Below are 27,936 nucleotides of genomic sequence, written 5' to 3'. Positions count from 1 at the left end.
TTTTTGAAAAAAACCCACAACATTCTTCCTGGCTTTTTCTTTTATTTTTTTGTTACAAGCACTCACATACCTTGTTCTATAAAATTAAATCAGATGGATCATGTCATAGATCAGCTAGGCTGGGATGAGGTACATTTTTTTATCTGCAATGCTGTTGTAAATATAAAGTGTTTTCTTCCTCTTTTCCACAGTTCTAGTGAAGTCACTACTTGAATGAGCAAAAAGGTACTAATGTAAGTTATTTTAATTGGATGACTGGCATGAGTAGCGATTACTTGTACTTACTCAAATATGAGCCTACCTTATCCAGAAAAAAAATGTTCTGGCTCTGCACAGTCTTTGCTAGACCGTGCATTCAAAACTGATTTCTTTCAGGACCTTTTCATTCATCATAGTTCAGAATTGCCTTATTGGGTGGGTTCATTTTTTGAACTATACCTGCCTTGATTACACACAGTGACATAATTTTTCAGAAGGCATCTTTGAAGAGCAATTGGTGTTGGCTTAACTCTGCTCCTGTTGGTAGCTACAGAAATTATACCACTGATTTCAACTGGAGCAGAATTGAGTCAACTGTAAGTACTTCTGGAAATGTCACCCCATATTTTTAATCAATTGTATATAACTGCGGCAGTGAATACAAAAAAAAAAAAAAAGAGAGATAAATAATAATATTAAGCAAGTTCTGACTGCTTAAAAAATGAAAGATCCCGTTAAAATTAAAACCTGCTCTTTCTGTAAACAGGCAATACTGAGTAAGCAGGAATTCATGGTCCCATCTAGATGTTAATTGTATTTGAATATTGGAATGAGGATTGGTCACAGGCCTAAACACCTAAATACTTTAAAATATATTCATAAATAATCATTCTTTATACACCATAATTTTTCTTACTGCATGTCAAAAACATGGACTTCTGTATTCCATAAGAAAGAAAAATGAGGGATTATTTTTGCTTTTGGCACAAAAAAAGTAAAAATAAAGAACAAGCACCGCCCTTATGGGAGTGCATGGTACACTACCAAATTGGTCGTTATTTGCCCTAGCTTTTTCTTTTTTTTTTTACAAAAGTCTTAAATATAGGTTAATATGTAAACACGGTGCACGCACTGGGAGTCTGATCCTGGCCTGTTGAAATCAATGGCAAATTTCCCATTACTTGCAGTAGTGCAAGATCAAGCTCCGAGTTGGTATGGTACGTACAAGCCTAAGGCATTGGGGAAGCCACGGATTCAGGGTCGCAAAAGCTCAGGTGCCCATTTCAAAACCAGCTGCTGGAGGAATCGGATGCAGTGCTGAAAACCTTCCTGCACATGTCGGAGTTCTCTTGATGGAGAGGGTATTCACAACCCTCCAACGGCTCTGCTGTCCCTTTCCTGGCGGTGTACCGTCTGCCAGATGGTAGACTTTCATACTTGGTCACGGAATGCCTGTAAAGGTACAATGTGGTGGTCTGGAGTTAACAAATTTATGCAAAAATGTGCCCTGTAGGTGAGGCTGCTGAAGACAAACACTTTACATAGGTGTTTACACTGCCACAATGCGTAGGTATAATCAGACTATGTTTTAGCCTCAAGAGAGTAACAGATACTTAACAGAATCTTAAGATTTCCTCGAGATCCTCAAGTTCTTTAATTCCTCTCAGGATTACCACCTTTTGGATCAGAAAAGACTGAATGGAAATCTGGCACCGGCTCTGCAAGTGTTATTGCCTTTAGGTCTTAGCAAATAGGGATTAGGAAGGAATAATAAACCAGGCTTCTCACATGGCTAATGCAGTTAATACTCTTTGGCTACTGGAAAGCATCTTTTACCTTATCGTCCAGTTGTTTAGATCTCAGGAATGCCGATGCCTTAATAAAATACGGCAGCACACATAACAGTTGCAGCAACTACATGCAACAGGTACCTTTATCAACTACAGTAAATAACAGATCATGAGGAAATCTTTCAAGTTCAGCTGGGTTATGGCTATGCACTTCCTCTCACACTAGTGGAACAGACAACTACAGCCGGCAGAGTTTCAGATCACCATCAGAACTGACCACATGCTCAGGACAAGTCTCCTGCCACATCAGTCAGTTGACTCGTAAAACCAAATTAGAAAACTGGACAAAAGTGCAGAGTCAGAGCAAATTCACTGATCTTCTGAACCTCAGGGGTGAGGGATGTGGAAAAATGGGTTAGCAAGAGGCTGGTTGGTGTGCATGACAGCTTGCTCTGCACCTGCTTGTGTTAGGGTGAAATTTGGCCTCTGTTGTTAATCTCTCCTGGCTGTGAGCACCAGAAGTTCCAGACAGAGCAGATGGCTGGAAGGACACCTCGTAGGCTGTGTGCTCTTCATCCTTACCTGAACGGAGACTCGACTCTGTCCATCTGCATACAGACTAAAAATGGGTACTGTGAAAACTGCACAGTGGAGATGAAGTCCAATGCTGTTTCTACTTCCAAAGTGGTTTCCATGCCAGTTTTTATAAAGAAGGAATCCACCTCTGTGTTACCAGATACAAACATGGCTACCCTGCAAATAAAGGTATTACAATTAGTTCAAAACATATCAAGAAAGAGGGAAATAAATTATATACATTCCTAGCATCCATTTATTAAATCTGCCCCCAGATTTTCAGCTAAATCTGCCCCCAGATTTTCAGCCCGTTTTTCAGCTAAAGGTATATAAATTCAGAAGAAACCAGGAAGAACTGGTATTTCCCAGGTGGAGATGAAGAGAGAACAACCAATGTTCTCCCATACACGTAACTGTTCTTCAATTTTAGCTCAAATACAAGGTCTTTTATACTTAAATTCTTCTCACTGGGACTACCGGGGCCCAGGAGCCTGAGCTGTCTAAAGCTACAGCACACCTGGGGGGTATCTCACCTGTTTTTGACGTTGGTTTTGGACTCCCTGTACCACAGGCTGAACTCCATCCCTCCCGAGATGTCGATGGCCAGGCCGCCTTGGAAGTCCGCGCTGGCCCTCGGCCCGGACTGCAGCTGAAACTCCTGGAGCCAAAAGGAAGCACAGGGACACCCCCGTTACTGCCTGCAGACCTCAGTGGTTTCCATACTCCCATCTGTACTGCTATCAGCAGGCTCTGCTGGCAGGCCAGCACAGTCAGAGTCAACTCCTCTCTGGAGCACCAGCATCAGTGCGATGAGCTGCTGCTTCTTCAACACACCCAAAAGTAGCAAAAAGTACATTTTTAGTGGCTAGCTGGCCAAGCCCATAAGCTAACGCACCTTAATTGCCACAGGTATTTTGCATTGAATGCATTTTCCAACAAACATCAAGCATGCTAATAGCTTCTTGAAACCTCTGTGGCTCTGTATGATTACTTCACCTTTTAGGGTCTGAAACAGTATTTGAAGCAATCTCTTTGGTAGGGCCAACACAGCAGTCAGCTGCTGCTGAAGTGGGCTTGAGATTTAACTCAAGGATGCCGTGGGCTGGGCACAGCTTACAAACCCAGCACATCACCAGCAAGCGTGGATGCCTTGTGCTCTGCTTTCTTATTTTCACCCAGGTGAAAAATCATGGGTTTTGGGAGTGTTGTCCTTACAATATCAAAGGGTGTTTTTCTACTGACTGCAATGGGGGAAGGAATACTTTCTGAGCTAACTAAAAATACATGTTGGTCTGTTTAGATGCGGAGATAAACACCTATTTTACTTTATTTTACTTTGCTTTTAATTGGGACTGAATTGGTCAGTAGTTTTTAACGACTGACAAGGTAACAGTATACGTTCTAGCAGAGACATGTATACACAACCAGAGGGGAGGATATTTTTAAATGTATTGTCAAATTGCACCCAAGAATATCAGAGTATGATTGGTGAGCGATGGCTGCACACTTCTAGGCTTTAAAGGCTACCTAGAGTGAAGTCAAGTTTGTCACTGAAACGGACAGAGAATCTAAGGAGCGCTTGTCTTGTGTTTTACTAGCTCATCTATTTCCTTATTTAGAGCTCAGTTCTGTCCTTCATCTCATGTGCAAATCCAGTCCAGGCTATTGGGAGGTGTAGATCACGGGGACCCAGCCTTCTCAGGAGCAGTATTTTCCTCTCCCTTCCTATTTTAAGCTTTGTATGTCAGTTGCAGTGGAAAGTGTGATCTGAAATATCGGAATCGTTAGCTGCTGTTTGACATGCTGACATGTGGTCTGCTTCAACAAAAACAGTTTCTTTATGTGTTGCACGGATAGTGCTACTGTAATGCAACGCAGAGACTGCTGGAAAAGGCACTCCTTTGGGACCTGGCTATCTTCCACTGGGGTCTGGCTTTCAAATGGTTTCTCTGACCTATTAATAAAGTATTTAATTTCTCTGTGCCTCTGGCAGGTGCGTTGCCTAGGAGAAATATTAACACTACTGAACTTTAACGCAGGTGACTTTAGAGTCTCAAGAACAGTTTTATGAGAGTTGTTTATTTTATAGAGGCAATTATAGATTCTGGACTGTTATTCTTAGCCCTCAAACAGCACTGTGAGAACTGGCAATGGCTGTGAAACACACTTTGACTTCAGTTTGTGAGGTTAGGGGAGAAAAGATGTTAAAGAGAGTGGGTGGGAGCATAGGGTTCAGCAGCAATACTATTAACTTGGAAATCACCTCTCTCTGAAATGTGCCTGTCGGGATTACTGCTGTTGTAAAGTTAATGAAAGGAAGCGATTTGCCGGGGGAGGTTATTTGGTGGATTTGACAGTACTACAAGTATAAATCAGTTTCAGTCCTGCTATGCAAAATGACCCTTATGAACATCAATGAGGGGGGTCAGAACTCCCAAGATTTAAAAATAGCTTTTCTCAAAATCAAGCTGTGCCAATGCAATGATTGCAAACCAAGCATTACATCAGCTCTTTTCTGACAATTCATTTTTAATCTCATGTCTTGGCTTCCAAGCCATGCTTTGGGTGTTTGGTCTCGATTGCACTGTCCATATCTTATGCATGCTTTTCACCTGTTCTGAAATCAACATTGCGGTCAGCTGTGGCACACTGAGTTGTGGTATCAGAGAGTGAGCAATGTTTCACATGCCTGGTATTCTTATTTGGAAGAAGAAAAATCTACATTTGTCTTTGTTGCCTTTTTCTGTGTTTGTTTGTGTTGTAAAGGGGATTATGTTCTGAGCAAGACCCGGCCAAGCTGGCCAGGGAAAGCAGAGGTGGTACTCAACAATCAAGAAGCTGGTTTAAATATTGGCTCTCTTGCACTAGTTTTCCTTAGTTTCAGTGTTATGCCACACACAATTCAAGTCTAACAACGTTTTCTAGCTCAGTTGCAGTCACAGTTCAAGGATTTGACAGGTGGAAACATTTCTAACGAAGCTGAATTGGGTTATGTGTAAGTATCCAAACACTGCTGATGTCGCTGCTGACCTGTAATGTTGATGTAACACCAGGTTTAGAAAAATGTGTTGTTTAAAAGCAGCTCAGCCTGAAGCTGTTTTCAACAGTGCTTTAAAGAGTTTTTGCCTTTGTGGTGCTAGAGGTAAGAACTACAAAAGGTAACAGCCTTTTGGGTTGTAAATACTCGCTTTTGGTGGTGTCCAAAACTTGAATCCCAAAGAGCTTAAGCAGCAGCCGTGCTAGTGGTAACTCAAGAGAGAAAGCAGGGTGGGATCCCATTTAATCACAGCACTGTGCAGGCTTCCAGAGAGTCAGTGTCTGACTGAAAATGATACACCCTGATGCTGTTAAAAATGGCACCCAATCCCAGCACTGGTGTGCTCCAGACTTTTATAAGATTCTCCAAAGATGAGGAGCAGAGAATCTGTTGGCTGGCAGAGCTCTCGGGGTGCTCGGCCAGCTGATTCTGCCAGGGTATGTACGGAGCTTGGTGCACGCACAGCAGTTGGAAATACTTAGTTCTGTAAACACCATGCTCGTACGATCATCTTTCTCATCTCTGCAGTTTGTTAAATAGCTCATGGTAAAGTTTTTGCCCATAATCTGCACGTGGAATTGTTGTTGGAATAAGCTTTACTTTGCCAATTTGTGCACTACCTGGGAAGCCCTCTAGGCTTATGATACCATCGTAAAGTGGCTGAGTTGGGTTCAGGATGGAGACAGCCGTCATGTGCAGGGGGTGTTTATGTGTAATTTCGATCAGAGTGGATTTTCTCATCATCTGCTTTTGCCAAGATTTAAAGGGGAATCAACAGCCCTCTGTCAGGTAAAAGAAGGTCATCCTTCTGCAATTTCGCGTATGAATGATATTGCCAACAACTGTCCTGAAGTCAAGCAGTTCTTTGAATACCCCAGTTCATGGAGTAAAATGCTGGCCCTGAACTTTAACATATCTGGACATTTAGTCCTCCAATAAGATATTATGATGTCAGTTATATTTGTGTGTGAGTCTATATTTAAATATAAATTGAACTCCCATTAGGGGTGAAAATTGTATAACCCCCATTTTAATTCCTGTTTTAGCCTGGCTATAAGCATGTGAATTTTGCTCCTCGTATCATTGCTGTCTGCAGGTTAGTGACCTGAGAAAGGCTGAGTACCAGTGATTAATTCACTCACTACCTGACAGTTACTGCCTCATTGGATGTAAGGTCTCTGGACAACTTCTGAAGAGTAAAACTGATGTGGTTATGTGGGACAGTACTGTCTTAACAAGAAACTGTGGGAGAGGAGATAATAGTAATAGGAGTTTTCTACGGGAAGCTCAGTTGCATCTTGTTTTATTCAGTGTTACTTTGTTTTCTAGAATGATATGCGTTCTCACCATTGTCCTAGATAGCTTTTCATGTAGTTTCATTCTAGTTTCATACCTGTGACTTTTCTATTGTTCCCATAGTAAGAGAAGCCTATGGAGCATTGGTCAGATTTATCAACATTGGAAAAAGAGAAAATAAGATGTCCTATATGAGAGAGAGAGCATCTGCATTTAAGAGACAGAAGAAGAAGAAGAAAAGAGTGTGCTACTAGTACCTGTGAGTAATCTGTCAGGAGGATAAGTCCTTTCACCACATTAATGGGATCTCCAGTTGCCGAGAGCATTTTAGACATTAAGTCACCATAGCCTTGGAAAAATGTAACTGGCCTGAGTTGGACATCGAACAAAATGGCTGACATGCCAGCAAAAGAGTCCAGGTTCTCCTCTCCTTCATCAGGAGTTGCAGCTATTATGGTCTCTAGACCTTGAGCTTCGATCACCACCTAAGAGGCAACAGTAACACAGAATCAATGAAAAAGCTCTGCCTGAACAAGGCTGTTAACGACCTTTAATGTTTTCTTACTGTCTAAGAGCCTAACTAATTTACTTCGTTGTAGGTGAAAAAGTATGAAGTTATGATTTAAGGGAACAAAGTAGAGCAACTAGAGATACTGAAATTAAAACAATCTCACAGCATGTTTTTTTCACTTTAGATGAAGGCAGAATTTGCCAACAAGCCTGGTCTTAGTTTCTTTTTGATCACATTTTCATTTATTTGTATGACTGTTTTCCGCAGGCATTCAGGAGGAAACAAAAAAAAAAAAAAAAAGATTTTTGGTGCAATTTTTGTCCTGCAGAAACTTAGAAACTTAGGAGGATTATAGTATTGAAGGCACTTGCCAATATTCAGAAAATGCCAAAACAGAAGCATCTCGCTTAAATCTTTTTGATTCCTAGGTTGAGCCAACCCTTGTACTTCCATCTACATTATACTCATATCATGGGACTTGATTTTACAAAATCACAAGGCTTTTACTAATTATATCATATAAAAAATATAGGCTTTAATGAGAGACAGGATTTGGATACATCATATAGGACAAAACACCTGTCTTCTTGGTGAGGGCACACAAGAGCCTTATTGTCTGCTGCATTGATTTTTTCCCTTTATTGGTGTGTTCTCTAGCCAGTACAGCACACCTGATAGACTTAAGCATTAGCTGAACTGATTTAGAAGTTGTAAGAAGAACCCCACATCCTGGCTTAGTTTTTTACTACCATGTAGCAGTTACCTGGCCGGCATGAAGTTGAGCATTTCTATCGAAAACTTGGATGTTCAAGTTACTTCTCCTTAAAATGCCAGAGCCTGAATAGAGGATGTCAAGGCTGTATGTGGATGATATATCAGGACCACCTTAATTAAAAAAGACAAAAGGTACCTGTGACTAAACTAGTGGATTAATCAAACGTTTGGGAATACAAACAGGGTTATAAGGCAGTTTCCTGGTTACATACGTGTAATATAGCCAGAGTAGGCAGAGGAAGAGCCTGGCTTGGAGAAGCGCTCGTAGTTATGAGAACGCATGTCCTTCAGAACTCGCCGAACTGTTTTGCTGTGAGGTTTCAAAACAAACGAACAAACAAACAAAACAGAGAAACAGAAAAGTTATGGTGACAAATGTATTACCCTTCTACAGAAACATCAAATCTGAGGAAGTGTGAACTTCCCAGTAGGAAAGACACTCTCATTTTTAAAATTAAACTTATGACTCTAAGCCTCCCCTAACCCAGAGCTTCTTCTCTAATTTGAGCTACTCCTGCAGTAATAGGTAGAAAGGCAAGCAAACAAAGGTCTTGCTGGAAAATTAATATTCTTGAGAAACAGAGACATTTTGGTTATTTTCTTTCTAGTACTGTGATGTTTAAATTTTTTTTTGATCATTGGTTCTTGAAAATCTAAAAGCAAGAGCCCCACTGAACTTACAGAATTAAGCTCAAGAGAGGAAATTTCCTACAGTAATGCAGGTTGGACACCTAATTCTCATTTGTACCTCTGAAAATGTAACTAGCTATCAAATGAATGTCACTGAAATGCACAAATTTATTCTGAAATATCGATACCTAAAAGTGGCACAAAGATCAGGCATCATCTTATACTGTCCTTAAATTTTACAGCAGTTCTCTAATGAGAATCTGTGTTTCTTCACATTTCTGCAGAGCAGTACAAAAGAACTGTATTTTTTCACAGTGAATTTAACGTACCTTGAAGGCATTTCGAACCGAATTATATCCTGGATCATGGAGAGCATGTACTTGTTCATTTCCAGAGGCAGCTCGCCTATGGAGAGCAGGATGTTTTTCACTTCCATGTAGGTTGGGTTACTGTTTAAGATGATAGCAGCTGCAGTGGTTCGCACTGTCTTTTCATGGACTTTACGATTCTGGTGGTATATCCTGTTCATTGTTTTCTTCACCTGGTCAGGAAATAGATTTATCAGTCAGTACTCATCTCGCATAGATGACTGGGCAAAGTACAGCTTGGAATCTCGTTTATAATGTCAGCTTAAGCTAGGCCCATAGCTAAGGCTAATGCATTAGGATATATTTTCAGCTCACTGTTCTTCATGGTCCTTTTGGAATGTAAGAGACATGTACCGCTCAGTGACCACATGGGGATGTGAGGAATCTGTTATGCTCTCTCAGCTGCAGTCCAAATACAGTCTTCCACACTGATTATGACAGTGGGACTGTAAATAAATAGGAGTACTAGGGTCAAAATACCGTGTCAGTGATAAGATCCAGAGAAAGATTCTCTTGACTGTTAAGGGAAGATGTACTAAAAAAAAAAAACCTTGCAGTTTTCACTTTCTAAATAGTGCCTATGGTGGCCCCACAACCCTGAGAAGGTTATGACACATCTTTGTTACTGATAAAGCCACGGAGAGCCATGTAGCCCCAGTGACAGAATGGTCTCTGGTACATGCACTGCCAGAGCAGCACCCTGACACAACAGCAGGTATGAAATGGGATGCAGGAAAATGCAGCCAAGGCAGGACCTCTGCTATTTTGTGCCTCATCTGTTAGCCTTGGAGACTGCAAGGCAAGATGCAGCTATTTCAGCTTTCTGTTATATCATGTATTTTCCCTGACTATGTGAAAGCACAAGAAACAACAGGGGTTACACAGGCTTCCATCTGTTTCTAAAGACTCCTGTATGTCAAAGGGGAGAAAATGCTCTTGCAAATGGAGCTCCAGTTTGCCCTGCAGACTTGCCTGCCACCTTTAATAGCTGCATCTGACTCTGGAGACAAAGGTTAAGTACCACTGGCAGATTGTGAGCTGGGGATGCAGGAATGTATGGAGCTTTCTGGCTAGAACTAAAGTACATGTAATAAGGTTCTGATGGAAAAAATACTTGGGGGCATTTTGAAGAGTGGGATTGACAAATGTAATTAGTTTAGTTATACCTTGTTCAATATAGTCTCTTGCACCTCTTTTTTTGGGCAGTATCTATTCTTACCTCGTCGGTGAGGAAAGAGGGATCATATCTCTGGATGGCGGTGGCAGCAGTGTTGCTGATGTGTCCTTCTTCTGACTCTGCATACTTTAGAAGCAGTGGAATTGCTTCGGGAAGGAGTGCGTTCTTCAGTGCCAGCAAGTACATCTTCACATTGTCATCTTTCTTAGCCTTCTCCAGCCTATTTAGAATCAGCTTTTTGGCTTCCACAACAGCCTAAAGAAAATCAACAGCATGTTTAAGTGGTGGTCATAATTTTACTGTCTCCTGAGAAACAGGAACAGCAGAGCTGGGTTATAGTCCATTTTTGGTTCAGCACAACATTACACAGAGCTAGTGAAAGTGCCCTTAGTAAACTGCATGTTGATGGCTTCCTTCAAACTATAACCTGTGTGCCCGGAGTGACGTGGTCCCATAGACTTATCATTCACTTCACTGGGAAGATATCAAATTAAAGTATAAAGATGGCAAAATAGATGACATTATTAAAAAAAAAAAAAACAAGTTTCTCTATTAAACAAAGGAATTTATGAGCTTATTTTAAAACAGGTAGGAATATGCTGCCTGTGTCTCTCATGCTCTCCCAGTAACATCAGCAGGGTTCATTCACATGTGTTACAGACCAGAATGTGGCCAGCAGTGAACAGCAAATACTCACTGGAAGCTTGCAGCCTTCTCTGTCACACAGCTTTCTGATGAGCGCTCCCATGACAATGACAAGAGTTTCTCTGATTTCTTCATTTGCGACATCACCCTTGAACTTAGACTGCCAGGCAAAAGCAACACTGTTAGTCCTTCTGTCTAAATACGATGAACCACATGAACCCATGGGGGCTGAATGCCTTCATTTCCTGTGGACATTAGTGCACCACAAAGGCAGTGATCACCTTAACAGCCTGGGCTCAGGCTAAGCAGAGAACTGCTTAAAAACTATAAAACGTAAAAACTGAGTGTCATGTTTCACTTGAGTTACATTCAGTGTCTCAAGTAGTAGAACTAATTTTGTAGTATTTTTTTTTAAATAATATTATTTTGAAATAATATTATTGTGTTCAGTTCTGGGTCCCCCATCATAAGAAGGACACCAACATATTAGAACGAGTCCAAAGGAGGGCCATGAAGATGATCAAAGGGCTGGAGCACCTCTCCTGTGAAAGCAGGCTGGGAGAGCTGAAGTTGGTCAGCCTGGAGAAGAGGAGGCTCCAGGGAGACCTCATGGCAGTGTTCCAGGAAAAGGCCTCCAGGAAAGCTGGGAAGGAATTCTTTGTCAGGGAGTGGAGGGATAGGACAAGGGGGAATGGTTTTAAACTAAAAGAGCATAGATTCAGATTAGATATTAGGGAGAAATTCTTTACTCTGAGGGTGCTGAGGCAGTGGAACAGGTTGCTCAGAGAAGCTGTGGCTGCCCCACCCCTGGAAGTGTTTAGGGCCAGGTTAGATGGGGCTTTGGGCAATGTGGCTTAGTGGGAGGTGTCCTTGCCCATGGAAGAGGTTTTGGAATTAGTTGGTCTTTAAGGTCACTTCCAACCCCCATCCTATGATTCTATGATAAAATGGTGTCGGGACTTTGATAAGGCTTTTCATCCTTAATTGTTTGGCTTGGAAGCATGTTTGTTTTCCATGTAGTAAATGTTGGTAACATTTTACAAAGTAAATAGAGCTTTGGTCTGGACCTGTGAATTTTGTGTGTTTCCAGGCGATATGCTCCTGGTACACTTAAAGGAGACCCTGGAAGGGGTAAGGAAAGGAAAATTGGAAGCATTGTATTGGTTTTGTCCTTTGACTTACAGTTAAAGATTTCAGCAGCATTTCACTGGGGTGAGAAGCAAATCCACAGGCATACAGGAATCGCTCCTGAAGGATGGAAGTACTTGCATCCTTAAAGTCCAGGAACTCCAGTATGGCTTCCAGTGACTCTGGGGTCTGAGCAGAAGTTACAGCATCCACTATCTGTGGACTACAAAGATGTGGAAATGAACATATTGTAATGAGCTTTCATTTTGTAATGGAAATACTGAAGGCAGTTTGTTGCACTTAGAAAGAATGAAGCTACTGTGCTAACAGATCTGTTTTTAGCAGGTAAGAGAGAATTATTCTTGTTGGCCAAAACTGTTTTTGAACACAGTTCAAAGTGAATTCTTCCATCTCAAAATAGCAGATGGACTCCAGAAAGTATTCATATCCATGGATAAAAATATTTGAATTTATGCAAATACAGAAAACAAATTGCATTCAGAAACACAGCTGTTTAGAGTATCTTTAAGTTCACAGGGCAAGGTTGTAATTGGAAAAAAAAAAGTTTTACTTCTACAGAAGAGGTAGCAACTAGAGAAAAAAGGGTTCTACACTACCTGAATTACTTGCAGGCTTATCTTTGTTGTTAACATCTGCTCTAATTTGCTTGAAAAATCCTGACTCTATAGTGGAACTCAGAAATGCTTTCCAACTCCCTAGTCTAGGTGCACATGCTGGTCATACCCAAACTCCGATCAAAGGACAACATCCAGCCATGAACCATCCCCTTCTCTGCTACATTTCCATTTGAAAGAAACCAATGGGCAAGTCAAAAACAAATCAGAGGATGTTTCAGAACAAGCAACTGTGATAAGAAACTCTGCCTAACCTACAAAACACGTTTGCTTTGCCTTCTTAGTGTCTGAGTAATATGATGCAAATATAGTTTATTACAAAACAAACAAACAAAACCCTCCTTTTTCCTGTAGACAGTAGTAAATACAGTTTTTGGATTGCTAGGACATCAGCAGTAGAACTGAATGTTTTCATGCTATTTAGCCTTTTGCACGTTTAAGAAACTTAAACATTTTGAAAGCTTGTTCATGATGACTTACAGGAGTTCTTTCTTTTCACTTTTAATGATCTGCAGAATCTCCTCTTTTGTAGCTTTTCTGATGCTCTGAATGAAGGACAAAAAGTTTCTTGCTGCTTCAGCTTTGGAAAGTTTGTCGGGATGCATATATTCTTTGATGCTCTTCCAGTGTTCAGAAAGCTGCAAAATAATTCACATTATATCAAAACTCTCAGATCACGGTTTCGGTTCTCAAAATCACATTTGATAAATGCAGATATGTGGGCCAGCTATTGCTCAAATTAGCTGAAATCCAATACATTGCTAATCCTTTAGCTAACTATTATCTAACTTGAGATATCCCAGTCCACATATCTTTGCGACCTTTCTATCTCTCTCTTCCAGCTCTTTAGTATTTTCATAATAATGTACATTGCCTTAAGTACAATTTGTTTTGAAACAAAATGTAGTTATTTAGAAGGTCCTGAATAAGGTGAACTTCCTTGTCTTGCAAATTCACTGTGCTTTCTGGTGAATATGGTGTTTGTCTTCTGTTGCCATTTTCTTCTCAGTCAGTTTTTTTTCAAGTGGGAGATGCAAAGTCCTGATTTCATAAATAAATCAAATTCTCACAAGATGGTAATATTCTAAGTGGTTCGTGTGGAACAGAAGTAAATGACCCACAAGTCATTTGGATTTCTTACTCATAAAACTGCATAAGATATGCAGTTATTGCAGATTTGTGTTTATTGTACAAAATGGTAGTTAAGAAGGTATTAGAATAGGTACCAGCTTCTTCATTTGTTGTTGCTATATTTACTCCCCATGCCATATTTCTGTCCAGAGTGAGCCAACATGGTTCCACAGTACCTGTATCTGTCTTTCCAGCTACGCTCCTATGAGAAGCTGGTGCAGGTATTTTGACCTTTCCTCTCTCACTTGCCTTTGCCTCTGTTATCTCAAATTATCAAGAACATTCCTTGGTGAAAACTCAGCTGTTCTCTGCAGGAGTGTTTACTGCAGTTTTCCTGAGTGGGAAATAACACTAGCACCCATTTGACCTTTACTAAAATACTTCCCCTGTTCATGGGTTTTGTATTAGGCAATAACACTTGAACCTGCCATCAAATAGAAGTATCATTCGACAGTACAGAGTGCAACCTCCATCAACTGTAACAAACAATAATTAGGCAACCATGATTGAGACATAGGATATTTCCTGGGGATTAATAGCCAGCTGGGAGGAGCTCATGTTCTGAGGCACAGATGGGCCTGTTAACCTCAACTGGTGATTAGTGCACCAAGGTCAGTGTGGCTATTATAAGCTGGAATCGGATAAACATATGGGCACTTTCTATTCCCACTATTGAAGTTGTACCATAGCCCAGCAAGAATTCTCTGACTTCTTTAATCCCTTTATTTTCTCCTGTGCAGAGCCCAGTTCTATGGGTTTAGCCCACACCCTAGGGACAAGCGAGGTAGGAGATGTGAACTGGAGCCATCACAAGCAAAAGAGAGTGGAGACCAAGTCTTCCTCGTTTGGGGGTGCTCTAAGCACTCAGCTGCTGCAAGGAGCAGCTGCCTTCTCCTGCAGTGATGATGACTTTAAAAACCAGCACCCACAGCTGAATTTCACTAGGGTTCTTGTTCTCCTGATGTGAATGTCAGGCTGTTTGGATTGAACAACCCAGGGATTCAGGCACAGATGCACACACTGCCCCATGGCAACTCAGCCAAGTTCAGGCAGGAATTGGGTTCCCTCTCATTAGACCACAGCACTTCTGGGCTCTCTGGGAAAATCTGAACCAAACTGAGAGGTCCTAAATCAAGCAAGACTTGGTTTTGACTGTCAGTGCCTGTCAGCTGCCTTACCAGCCTACACAAATGTCCCTCAGGTTAGGTGAGCCCAAGCCATGAGTCCATATGGCACATGAACCTGTGTGGATTACTAGTGGCTTTCCTGCAGTGCTGCACCCAAACTCATCAGCCTGCCCTGAGTGGGGGCTGCCAGCTCCAGCACAATGCTGTGAAATGCAGCTGGAACTGGCTGCTGTGGGCAATCAGGATGTATCTGCTCCATCAGTGTGGGCTTGGCCAACATCTGGGTTGGTATTTAGTCCCTCATCACTCACTGCCTGCAAATCTTTCTCCTCCTCCTACTAAAAGTCATGTCGAATAGATAAGGGAACGCTTGCAATGCAAAGGTTGCTTGTTGTACATTAAGTACTTGAGCAGTGAGAGGCACCTTCTCCTGTCAACTATTGCATGGCTTATCCTGTAGCTCTAGGCACACAGAGCCCAAAGCCAAAATTTTCAAAGGTTGTCTACACAAGGAAGAACAGAAACAGCTCCATTTCAGGAGGGGCAAGCACCTGTTTCTGTAGGAACTGTGAGTAAAGAAAAACTGTAGGAGCCATGAGCACTTCTGAAAAGAGCACGCTTCATGTTGACGTGTAAACACAGAAAGCTAGGTCTAAATTTAAGTGTAGATGTTGGCTATGACCTCACAGAAGCTCATGCTGCCACCTGTGAAAGGGGGCTGATAATGATTATTTCAACAAATTCGTAAAGCTAGAGACAAGAGTTGTTACAATTTGAAAAGGGTTTTGTAAACATAAAAATGTACAGCACACCATGTCAGCATGGCATTAATGTATACTATGATATATAAGTACCAAATGTTATGTTGCTGCTTTGGATACAGAGTTCTGTTTATAGACCCCATCTTTTCATAGCAGTTACTGTAAAATACAGTGAGAAAGCAGCACTTCATTCTCATCGTGCCATTAGGTTTATAGCTCAGTCCCCAGGCACAGCTCTGGAATTGTACCCTACGTTTGTTATCTTGGTCTGGAAATTATCTCCATAACCATTATAAGAAACTCAGTTCCAAGTGACAAACTGGTCAGCACAAACCCCAGTGGGCAGAGTCTGGAGAAGAGCACCTGTCTCTGCTCTGTTTTAGACTCCTTGATGTTCCCTACTCAGAACTGCTTCAGCACGCATACAACATAAATTCTAAATCATTTTCCCCAATATATTTTTTTAATCTTCTCTGTGGCTCTACATGCTTTAGACAAGATAAATTATTGCAGTGCAATGTTACTTCCAAATAGCTAGCACAATTTCCAAAATAGTAACGAATTCATGCTCATCAGAAATAGAGGATTCAAATTATGTGTGCTGAATAGAAGCTTTACCCTGCTTATCAGAAACTGACAGAGAATAATAGTCTTTAAATTAATATTCCCATTTGCTACTAAATTCATTCTACAATGGTAATAGCATTAAAGCTGTTTGCTAACTATCGCTATTGCAATTTATATTAGTGGATATGATGAATACTATCAGTAAAACAAAAGATGATGTATTAAAAGTAAGTTCTTAGTAGATGTTTTACATATGATTTTTTTTTTTTCAGGAGGGGAGTGATGAGAAGAATATTGGACTTGCCAGTAATATTAAAACACAATTTTATATTTATAAAATACCTATAGAGTCTTTTAAATAACAGTCTTCCTTCATGGTCAAGCAGTTAGAACAGGCAGATATATTCCCACAATTCTTTTTCCTGCCTACTGAATGGCTATCTACCTTTAATTTCTAGGAGCAGTTCAGCTCCTCCATGACAGAGAATTGTTTATAAACACTGGTCATCCATCTTTGTGGTCATTACACACCCCATTAACCAGAGGATAGAAGTTTCTGCCAACTCAAGGTTGGTAAAGATGAGACAAAACACAAGGGTGTTGCATTTCTGAGAAACACTGCAGTTAATCTTTGAAAGACACCAAAAAGGTTGATACTTTTAGAGGTAGATCTTAAAACACCCTCATGTGGTGGAAAACCATTGCAGCATTACAGTACTGCTCCCTGTCCTGGGGCATTATACCTCTCCTAGTGGACTGCTTGGACAGAAACTTCTATTTCACGCTTCTTTTGCTCAGCTAACCAACCTGATGTCCAACAAGTCTGCGTTTACTTACCGAAGGACACTTTTTGCATTCGGATTTGACTGTCTCTGCTACTAGGGGCATGGACACGTAATTGGAGTCCAAAGTCTTGACAACACCAGCAGCTTGCTTCGCAGCGATCAGTCCAGGGCCAGCTTGTACTGACTTCAGTTCCAGTCTCTGCCTGTGCATCCATACATTGAAAACACCATTAGAACTCAAACATTTCGAAGAAATGCAAAAATCACGGGGAGAGGAAACAAAAAGAAACCCTCCACAGACAAAAAATACAGAACAAAGAATAACTAAAGTTCTTGGACTTGTTCTAAAATATTTAGACCATGGAAAGTCTACAGCTTTTTTAAGGTAACAGAAATATTTAACCCTGGTGGGATTACTGCTAGAGCAGCATGATATAAAATACCTCAATAACAAACTTTACAACGTATGGATCTATAGTGTCTGGTAAACAGCCCTCAGTAACCATAGACATTCTGAAAAGTTTCACATATTTGTTCATAAGAAGATTTGGAAATTGGGTTTTTGAATGTACTTTTTTTTTTTTTTTTTTTAAACAGCATAATGTTAAGGAGATGCCTGAATCATTTATCTTATATGAATATCACCGAGCTTTCAGTGTTTTACAGTCTGTCACAATGGTTTGGACAGATGCAGCTTTTTAAATTTCATTTCCTATGAGTGCCATTATTTATTATTTGCATCTATTATGGTAGAGCCATTAATCAACATTGGACCAGGTACCATATGGATATGAAATAGATCTAAATTCTACCTGAAGATTTTACAGTCTTAGATCTTATTGCTGTAAGACACACACGTGACCTAACTTGAACCATGAGTTTCTGCTACCATCAATAACGGTCAAATTGTCCAACTTACTTTGAAACTATTTTGGCATTTGTTCTTCGTCGGGAGTTCAGAAAGAAAACATAATTCTCTTCTGCCTTAATGGATTTAAAGAAACTGTCTTCCAGCACGTAAATTGTGGCAGATGTGGCTTTGGTGCTGACATCCAAGATCTGAAAGTAATTAAAAAATAAAGCAGAAGAAAGGCTGGTCAATAAACAAAAATCTAGGAGAAGATCTCACAGTTCCAAGTCACAGCAAAACTCGTAAAAATATAGTGAAATGAAGAAGGTGCACGTGAGTTGACAACATCTCAGGCTAAGCCTGCAAACTAGGATCTCCCATATTTTCACAAATTCCCTCTATGAGAAGAGCCACTCACTTTTGCGCCATGTGTTTCAAACTCAATACTTATGAGAAAGGAAAGTGTGGTGGAGAGGAATTTATGGAACAGGTTGTAGCTGAGAAAATGACTGGTAATTTAGTTGAAAATACATTTTAAATAAGATGGGAAGCTTTTCCAGGAAAGTCTCGTATAAATGAGATTGTCACATTCACAACTGAGAAGCAAAACCAACCACCTTGCTTGATCTGCTTGTATATAAATTGAAGTCTTTATGGCAAGCGTGACAACCAGGAATTCAGTCATTGTGTTAAGTCATTTTATTAACAGAGCATGTGCTACCTTTGTACTTCTCTGAGCTGAGGAATGTCAGCTTCTGACACGGAGAATCCCAGTGCCTGCAGCATGTGTCCAGCTTGCACTCACTAGTAAGCACTTAGAAGGACATTTCCTAATAGTGAAGGATCATTAGGGCCATAGTAGGGCTTCAGGAACTTCTGCAGCATATCTCCTACATCACACCTATTCATAGGGAAGCCTTTATTTCCTATGCAAACCCTACAGGACTCCACCCAGGAGTCAGGATTTTGCTCAGCATTTATTGTGTACACTGAATGCTGTGACTTAGAAGCTGAGAAAAAGGTAACAGTTGTCATTATTTGTTCAAAGTGATGTGAATTATTTTGCTGGACTCGATGTCAGCTGAGACAAGGTGGTTTACACAAGAGAATCCATTTCCTGTTCTCCCTGTGGCTACCACATATGAAATTTGTACTAGTAATACTGTAAATGTACATGTGGAATTTGCTTTATGCAATGCCAGAAAGACCTTTTAAGAAAATGACTAATAGCTAATAAGGATATATTTTAAACAGGCAGAACAGATTTTACCTTGTAGAAGAAATCATACCTTGTTGTGGCTGGTAAATCCCGTTTTTTCTATTTCACAGGAGTCCAGGGCTTTTATTTTAGTCACTTGATCTTGCCGCACCTGGTAAGTAGTATTGCATTTCCCAGATATGTCCACCTTGAAAAATAAGAATTAGATTAAGACTATTTCTTGAATTTATCTTTTGGAACCCAGAACACCTTCCAAAGGTGAGCCATATTCTCTACTGTTGACAGCCTGTACATGAGGTGCTGTGCTGTTTGTCTTTGGATTTATTTATCAGTTTTGAGGGTAAAGAGAGACTACTGCTTTATTTTTCCTTGTATTGGTGTTTCTAAATACCTGTCTTAGACAGTCAGGGGTACTTTGCATTGTATGTCTATGAAGGAAAGTAACAAAGTTTATTTAAACAAAAAAGTTCGGGAACAACTGGCAGGTGGTACTAAACTTAAGAATTTGCATTAAACTCCAGCTTTGTTTGTGTTGACAGATGCAGAAGTTTAACTATGTAATGCAGGTTAAATAGTTGTGGCTAAACCATTGCTAACTTTTTGTGGATACTTGGTTTGATTTAAAATGGTTTTATCCATTGAATTGAACTTAGGAATCAAATGAATTTAAACATCAGTATTATCTCTTTTATAGTGACATGGTTTGAGTTGGTTTATTTCCAGATGCTGCTAAATTGATTAAAGTACTTTAAATCCAATGGATTTCACCAATTCTTTAAGTAAATTGCAACGTGACTTGTGTCAACAGATATTCAGAAGATTGTCCTTCACCCCCAACATCAAACGCAATCAAGGGGCTGATTTCTGTCCCTCGGTGTTCTCTCTGAAGCCAGCAGGAGCCACGGCCCTGCCTTTTAGATCAGACTGAGCTCTGCCTGTTTCTCTGATGATGGTTATCTTGCCAGATATAGCACCATACCTCACGAGAAGTACCAGAGTGCAGCTGTAGCTGGAAAAGGCTAGCCAGACCTCTCTTAAGATTTTGAGTAAAAGCGTGTTCATTTTGATATGAGTAGAAGTTTTGGACCTGTAGGAATGAAAAACAAGTATGTAACAAATGTGGTTAAATGAGAGAGAGCAAATGTGGATCCCCTCCATAAAATCCCCTTTCCTTTTTCTGTCTGGGAAGCTGAATTTGGACCTGTTGTCCTTATTTAAGCAAACTACAGATGCTGGAGAGCCTCCTGATAAGACTACAAAGATTTGTTAAGCAGCTGTACCTAAGGACTGTTTCAGTGTGGTGAGCATCTTTCCTGCCTGCTAATTGAGAATTTAGAAGTAAAATTAAAAACTTTGAATAATTTCACGTGACTTCTTTTCCTGCATAATCTTCAAATAATCCCACCCCACGTGCACATAATATCTGTTGCACTTTAATCACAGGTTACAAAAACTAGAATGAATCATAGATAAATCACTGAATGACTTAAACGTGTCGAACATATCACAACCTTTGAACTTCATGGGGCGACTGTTGTGCTTCAGCCTCTCCTCTGGCAACAGAAGACTTTGCACCTCCACCTGGCATTCAAGGTGCTTTAAAGATGAATTTTTTTCAGAAACTGTAAGTCAAATCAGCGTGTTATCTTGGGGCAACCCTGGAAAGTGAACTCACTGTTGCTAGGGGTAAAAGTATCAAAGCACAGAGAAATCATAAAAGGAGAGTATAGACCCTATTACCTGAGAAAAAGCCCAAGTTTTTAATACTACATCTCAGTCTTAGCATATGAACTCTTTCTGCCAGTGTATTTGCAATGTACTGGGAGCAGATGTATTTTGACTGTGTTCCTCTGACACCCCAGCCCTCCTTCAGGGATGTGTACAGTTGGGAGCCAGTGCTGTCCCGTTTCTTTTTCTGTTGTGTAAAGCTGATGACAAGGCTGAGTCTGAAAGTTACTGAGTAGACCTGATAGCAGCTGCAAAGCAGTAGGCTGAGCTGGCGGCCAGGGTATGTGCTCAGTGCCTATTTACAGCAGGAGGTAAAGATTCTGCTGGGATAGGGTGTCACAGCCCTTGCTCTGCTCTGCAGAAGAGAAAAGAGAGCACGACCTTCAACCTTCCTCCTGTCTTACTGCCCCTCTGCCCATGTCCCACCTGCTCGGGCAGCAGAAGGGAGAGCAGAGCTGTTGGCTTAATGCTCCCAGCCACAAGCAATGGGAGGGTGGAGGAGCATGGAGAGGAGGCAAGAGGAGCTGTTGCTCAAACCTTGCTGTTCCTGACCCAGAGTGGAAGGAGACAAAGGAGCAGCTCCACAGAAAAAATAATAAAAAAAAAAATTAAAAATAAATAAATAAAAAATAAATAAAAAATAAAAAAGAGTTGGATTTGCTTCATTCCCTTTCCAAGCAAGGCTGAGATGCTGAGAGCTACAAATGGACATCTGTGCTCCTACACAGAGAGACTGCTTCAGTGCTCTTTCAGAGCAGGCTGCAAAACCAGGGCACCAGCCAAGCCATGCTTGCTCACAGTCCCTTTTCTTCTCATTTTTGGCGACAGTTTTTCACCATCACGCTCATTAATTTGGGACTATTGAAACTGTGATAGGTGACACTGAAGTCAATAAGCAAGCCAGAGAAGTGGGTAAAGCAGACACACTAAAACATCTGTTAGGGGTTTAGAGATTAACACTGCTCCTCATGGACTTGGTGTAACTCCCTCATGACAAACTGTATTGCCCTTTCTGTCTTCAGACCTTGGATAAAATCCTGGCCCCACTGAATTCAACAGAAAAAATCTTACACAGAAACTGTGCATATATCTGCATATGTACCCAAATGTTTGTGGCCAAGATGCTGTTTACTTACATCTATACAGTATCCTCAGGCCACGAGAGACTTGGGCTGGAAGGGCCCCTTGTACAGCTAAATTACAGCCTGCTCCAAGCTACTGTCCTTTGTACAGAAAGATAGGACACAGTGACATATCGAGAACACTGTGAGGATAGTGAATTGCTAAATTCTCCAAGTCTGTAATTAAAGATTTGCCTCAGGGGTCCTCAGAGACCAGGTGTAAATTTTGAAAAACGGGGTCTTACTTTTCCACGAGCTAACTCAAGCACCATGGGCTGCTGTAAAGCTGTCAGATATTCTTTCCCGATGATCTTCTCTGTGTTTTTTCCTTTGAAGATGTTTTTAGCGTCTGGACGTTCATTCACATTTTCAACTTGAACATTTTTTATCTAGCAAAGAAAAAGCAGAGAAAATTCAGTCTGGTATTGGCCTGGAGTAGGCTAGGTAGACTCAATCTCCTCAAACCTAAGTACCAAAACGAGTCCCTGCAAATGTCATTTTTTTTCAAAATGTTCAAATTTTTTTTTCAAAACATTCATTTTTTTTTTCCAAAATTTCTAGTAAATGTCTTTTTTTTTTTTTTTTTTTTTTGTCATATTTGTGGCTAGAACTGAAGACTTCAACCGATTGCCCCTCACATAGGTGCTTGCACAAAAGTTGTTTGAAGCTATATAACCCATATGAAGCAATTCCAAAATACAGGAGATATTTTGAAGGTCTGGCTTGGGATGTTAGATACGTTCTTGTGAAGTTTTTTTCTACAGGAAACAGCTAATTGAAGAAGCCATTTTTAGTAGATGAGACTACGGGAGAATAAAAGATTTAGCTTATCTTCCGAAAACAAGTACTTCAAGATAAGATTAGCGATTAGATAAATGCAGAAAAGGTCGGGCATGTTGTAAGTTGGGCGATGGCATTAATTACCGTAACTTTCACCAACTGGTCATCATCATTCTCAGGATTTCTCCACAGGAGGTTGACATCCACATCAGAAGAAATCCTGTAGCCTGCACTTTTCTTCAGGGATGCTTTAGCCCGATCAACGTAGACTTCAGCAGTGTAAGCAAATGTGTATATTTTGTCATTACTTAAGCTTGGTCCAGTAGTGTGCCCTGTTTGGAAAGCAAAAACAAGGTTGTCTTAGACATGACTAACACAATCTGTCATTCTCTCTAAAAAACACCTTTAGAAAAAATAAAAATGCAATTGTCAGCAAAAGATTATGGACTGAACTTCCTCCCCTTGCTTACAGAGGCTGTCCTACTGGAGCAGTTTCTTTTTAATATCTTTTTACGTTGACACTAATCTCATATATACAAGGTATGAATGTTCACAAAAATCCCGTGTTTTAGCTCTACACTTAAATATACAAATAGAAGAGAGTCAAAATCTTTCCTTTGGCTATGTTATCATTAGAAACGAATACATGATTTTGATGATTTGATTTTCAAATCAAAATATTGTAATTAATCATGCAATGTGTGTGCGTAGCAATTTGAAATATACTGAAACCATTTACTGGAGCCAATGCTCTCTGCACCTCTTGCACATTTATTGGGAATCTTTTCACTGAGAGCCTTGCCCAGGAGTGACATGAACATAATGAAGACACAGAGAAAATATTTTTAGATGCAGTAATTAAGCTCTTGTTCTTCAAACTAAATGACTGTCCCTGTAGCTATGCTTCTCCTGTGAACTAATGTGTTTTAAGGGATATAAAAATACAAAATCTAGCTTAAATGAAGCTTGCATACCTAATTTACAGTGACATTTCCATCTACATTAGGAACAAACTGGAGATACTGTTCTCTAGGGATTCAGTTTCAGCGCTGTTTGTGTAAAAAATATCTGTAGTACACAAATGGCTTATTTTTCTTTTCCTTTGCAAAATGACCTAGGGTGCCCTATGTCCACATCCTTTCCTGTCTTCTCTTTCTCTGCCTTCATGCACAGCTCTGGGGGGAATGTGTAGTGCTGCGACACCAGCCTCAGGCACAGGGATTAAGATCATGCCCCTAAAATATGGCTAAGAAAAATCAGTTTGTTCTTGAACCCCCCTTAAGGACTGTGTTATATGAGATATACGTGGCATCCCTTTCCACTGTTTCCAAGGGCTTCCCTCCTGTGCTCTGGATGGCTACAAAGGTCTCTTCCACACAAGACAAACTGATGAACTCAGTTTGCAGAGGGAAGGGAAGAGAAGGGAAGGGAAGGGAGGAGAAGCTGGCTGTACACACAGTGCTGTTACATCCGCAAAGCAAACACACATGCAGTGAGTGACCTTAGGTGCTGTCTGTAAGTGTCACAGAGCTAGCCTCTTGCACCCAAATGCTGCTTTGCTGAAACCAGCAGGAAGTTCCTACTTTTTAGGTATGAAGCAGAAACAAAAAAAAAAAAAAATCACAACAGAATTAATCTAAGAAAAGAGAAGTCCTTAGGGAGATGCATCTCAGTCTAAGTGCAGAAAAAAAGAATAAAAAAAAGAAAACTCTACCAAAACATCTCAGATAAATTCTTAAGCATGCCGTAATGTAATCAGTGTGTTCAAAGTCCCTCACGGAGAATCAACAGGCTATCTTGATTCATATCATGTTCCTCGGTGTTTTATTTGACTCTGTTAAATACATTTCAAATCATTGCATTGGTAAAAAGGAAAAACAAAGTATTTTCTTATTCAACTATCAGAAAAAAAATCCCATCTAATCCCAGTTAGGTGGGTAGTGCAGGGCCATCATGGCTGGGCAGATACATTCTGCAGTGCTCAAAGAACCCAAAAAAATGTGTTTTTAAAGTTTTTTGTTTTGTTTTGTTTTGCTTTTTCTCCTCTCCCCTGTTCACTTTGACGTCACAGCAGTATGTTAAGGTCAGCTTCGAAGAACCTTTCTCTGAGGAAAACAGCAGCCCCACTGAGTCTGGCTTGCAAATTGTGAAAATTGGCACAGCTACAGAGAGGCAAACTGACTGAGGATTTACGCCAGCTGGAGATGTGGCACAGCAAGCTCAGCAGTCCCCGGGGAAGCAGCCTGTTTTTCTGTGGGACCTCAAAGCTTTGGCAATTGATTTTTTTGCAGGGACGCTAAAGCATCAAGGTTGGCATCGGGCTTTGCCAGTTTTGCATTTTGTGTGTGTGTCTGCTTAAAAAAAAAAAAAAGAAAAAAAGAGGTGTACAAACCTTCCTTCGGGTTGCTGTGTGTTTCCTAGCCCTTTCCCTTTGCCCCTTCCCCTCACACTCCTATCACCTTTGAAACCACGCTGCCTCTGAGAGCAGAGAGCACTCAGTCTGTGCCCAGGGATGAGGGGCACCTTTCAGGAACAGCCCTGCTTCCTTGCAGCAGCCCCGAGCAGGCTGCTTCCTGCTTCAAAATGTCCTTCATTCGCATCAGAAATGGCAGCGCTGGTGGTTTAGCATTCACCCAGGTTTGGCAGGGGCCACCCGCTATGTGCTTTCTAAAGGCAGAGGATGACACAGCCCCATCTAAAGATAAAAGGTGGGGGCAAAGCATATCCAAGAAAAATGATCTGGGTGCTGAGAGACAGAAGTCTAATTAGTTATGGTGGGTGGCGGTGCTTTTGCTCACGCTCTCTTTTCAATTAAAGGCAACTTTCACCTATCTTCTCCCACAGTTCACCCCACAGATCTTTTTTTTTCTTTCGGCAGCAGGTCCTTCCATCTTCCTTTCTTTCAGCAATTGCTTGTCCCCATATACACATACACTGTTCCCTCCTGAAGGAAAGAGATGAAGAAAGGACACGGGCAGGCAGCTTCTTGCAAGTGTCATGGAAGAGATGAGTAATTGCAAAGTATTTCTAGGAGCTAGAACACACCTAGCTTCTGAAAGCTTTCACCATTTCATATGTGGAAAACGTTGTTCCCTGGGCAGAAGAGGCTTTTAGTTGCAGGACTGGCCTCACTGAGAGCAAAGTGTGAGCCTCTGATGGATCATGGTAAGCGAGGAAGCAGGGATGAGGCAGTGCTGAAGGCAGCCCCAGGGAGTTAGCACTTAACCCGGTGGAAATGGGGAAGCCAAAAGAGACAATAGGATAGCACTGTCAGATTGAGAGGCAAGGAGGAAAATTATGCCCGAGGGACAAAGGCACAGGTTTCACTGCCCAGCACCAGCATTCCAAATAGCATTCCTAAATATTCATGCTATCTTTCATGAGGAAAACTCTGGTACTATCTCAGAAGGAATATTCCCATTCCTTTCTAATAGAAACCTTCCTTAAAAAAAAAACAAACAACCAAACAATTCCCCATACTGCCTTCACAGGCTCTTTCCTTTGTACCCAAGGCTGTGATCCTTGAGGCCATTTCCATTTCAGCTGATGGCAAACATCCCACTGCCGGAGAAGGGAGGAGGATCGGACATAAAGACCGCGTTCAGCCGCACTGTCTTAGGGTCAGAAGTGCATGCTTTCAAGGTGGAGCACATAACACATGGTTTGACTCGTTACGATAAGTGTCTGTCATTAAGGGTAACATGCCAATTCTATAATTAAATCATGATACTGTATAATACAGAAGGTTACACTGCATGGGTAGAGACAGCTGTCAAGTCCTGTGCCTTTTATTAATACATACGGCATGCACAGCATGCGTGTCTCTAACTACAAGCTGGCTCTACCTTCATAAATCATTTTTGCCACTGTTTCTGATACTGGATAGCTTCAAAAAAGCAAAAGCCAGCCATTTATTTGAAAATTGGAACTGCAGTAGGAAAGTGTCATGTGTGTTGATCTCGCTGACTCAGAGCTACTAATTTCTTTAGCATTTCTAAAAGGAAGGTGGACTGATAGTCAAAACATCCTAATCCAAGCTCTGTCATGGAGGCACCAAGTGGCCTTTGGGCCAGTAATTTAGCTCTCAGTCTCTCTGCACTAGAGATAGATGAGACCTTGCAGAGCTGAATGGGGGATAATCTAATGAGAAAATGCTTGCACAGCGCACTGGGGGTGTAAAGTGACAAACAAAGAGCACTTCACATCAGTAAGTTTTGTTTCACTGACGTTATGGAGAAGCTGGGAAGAGCCGGCACCAGAAATGTGGCACACCAGTATCTAGCCACAAACGTTGCTTGGCAGTTTTATGAGAGCTTTCTGCTGCTGGAGGAACTGCCTGCAGGCTTCTTTGCTGTGTAACTCCTGTCATGAGGCACACTGAGAGCACCTCTACCACCTTTTTAACAGTTTAAGTCAGGCCTGGTTATTGCCCTGCTCCCCTTCCCTCCCTGCAGAGGACATCCACATTAAACTAAAAGAGGTGCAGTCGAATGTTGCAAGACTGCTGCTCCTGTAAGTTTAATGTCAGATTGTCCACAAAGGGCCTCTTTTCCTTCCCTCAGTAGGCTGGCGCTGCTGAAGCGGGCAGTCTCCAGATTTGGTACCCTTGACCTTTGTGCAGGACACCTGAGTAAGGCCCCGCTCTTAAGGCCTGTGCAGACATCCAGGTTTTCATGCCTTATTGCAGATCAAGCTTCCAGCGAAATTAATGGGATGCTTGTTACTGACTTCAGTGGTAGCTGAGTCAACTGCTCAGAAAGAAACCTGGAGAGTCCGAAGCACTTCCTGGCTCTGATCCACCACAGCACTTCTGTGTGTTTAACTTAATAGTCCCTCTCCAGCTGGTGCCCCCACAGCATGTCCTGACTAAGCAAGGTCAAGATCCCCGCTTTCCTGGCTCACACCGCCGGTCCTGTGCACCTGAAAACATCGTCTCTTCCCTTCCCAGCGCTGACACGAATGTTACAAGCACCTAAACTTTTGTAATTAACCACTGCCTTTGGCATTACTCAGGAATGGCCGAGGAAAGATGTTCCTTTCTGATGCAAAGCATCCAGCTGCGCACGCCCGCTGGCCGTGCCATGGCTGACCTACCTTTAACAGAGGCCGAATACGTGGAAATGATGCAAAGGAACAGCACGGTTAGAAGAATCATGCTGGACTCCCCCGAGCTCCTGACTGCAGCATCAAGTGTGAAAGCCTCCAAGAAGCGAACTGCTGAGAGCGGAGCTGCGCTTGCAGAGGGAGCCGCCGCGCCGGCCGCCGTGTTTATCTAGATGTAGTAAAGGTCAGATTCCAAATTCCACACTCAGGTACTAAGT

At 41.3% G+C, this 27,936-nt stretch overlaps 1 protein-coding gene and 1 long non-coding RNA gene across 2 annotated transcripts; one reads left to right on the top strand and one right to left on the bottom strand.

Annotated features, from left to right (window-relative positions):
• Positions 1 to 32: 32 nt before the first annotated feature.
• MTTP (microsomal triglyceride transfer protein) lies at positions 33 to 27,857 on the bottom strand. The gene is made up of 18 exons (XM_068681796.1): positions 27,710 to 27,857; positions 22,760 to 22,947; positions 22,081 to 22,224; positions 19,966 to 20,073; positions 19,057 to 19,173; positions 17,837 to 17,976; positions 16,970 to 17,120; positions 13,027 to 13,184; positions 11,966 to 12,134; positions 10,836 to 10,943; positions 10,181 to 10,393; positions 8,923 to 9,134; positions 8,176 to 8,273; positions 7,953 to 8,074; positions 6,936 to 7,163; positions 2,879 to 3,003; positions 2,352 to 2,522; positions 33 to 1,431 (listed from the first exon to the last, which is right to left on the bottom strand). Exons 1-18 carry the CDS (start codon positions 27,768 to 27,770, stop codon positions 1,263 to 1,265), a joined length of 2,682 nt encoding a protein of 893 aa, XP_068537897.1. The 5' UTR covers positions 27,771 to 27,857; the 3' UTR covers positions 33 to 1,262.
• On the top strand, positions 14,408 to 17,492 carry LOC137856438 (uncharacterized). Its single transcript, XR_011096444.1, has 2 exons — positions 14,408 to 15,372; positions 16,405 to 17,492. It is a non-coding gene; the product is annotated as an uncharacterized lncRNA (long non-coding RNA).
• Positions 27,858 to 27,936: the final 79 nt, after the last annotated feature.

The sequence above is a fragment of the Anas acuta genome, chromosome 4 (genome assembly GCF_963932015.1).
Source record: "Anas acuta chromosome 4, bAnaAcu1.1, whole genome shotgun sequence".
In the NCBI taxonomy this organism is placed as follows: domain Eukaryota; kingdom Metazoa; phylum Chordata; class Aves; order Anseriformes; family Anatidae; genus Anas; species Anas acuta.
Note: the sequence above shows the minus strand (reverse complement) of the source record. Positions and strands in the feature narration are given on the sequence as shown.

Coding starts and splice junctions, on each gene's coding strand:
- MTTP (XM_068681796.1), bottom strand. CDS start 27,770: ATGATTCTTCTAACCGTGCTGTTCCTTTGCATCATTTCCACGTATTCG. Junction 22,225..22,759: donor ACCAGTTGGTGAAAGTTACG/GTAATTAATGCC, acceptor TTTCTTTGCTAG/ATAAAAAATGTTCAAGTTGA. Junction 13,185..16,969: donor AATGCAAAAAGTGTCCTTCG/GTAAGTAAACGC, acceptor ATTATTTTGCAG/CTTTCTGAACACTGGAAGAG.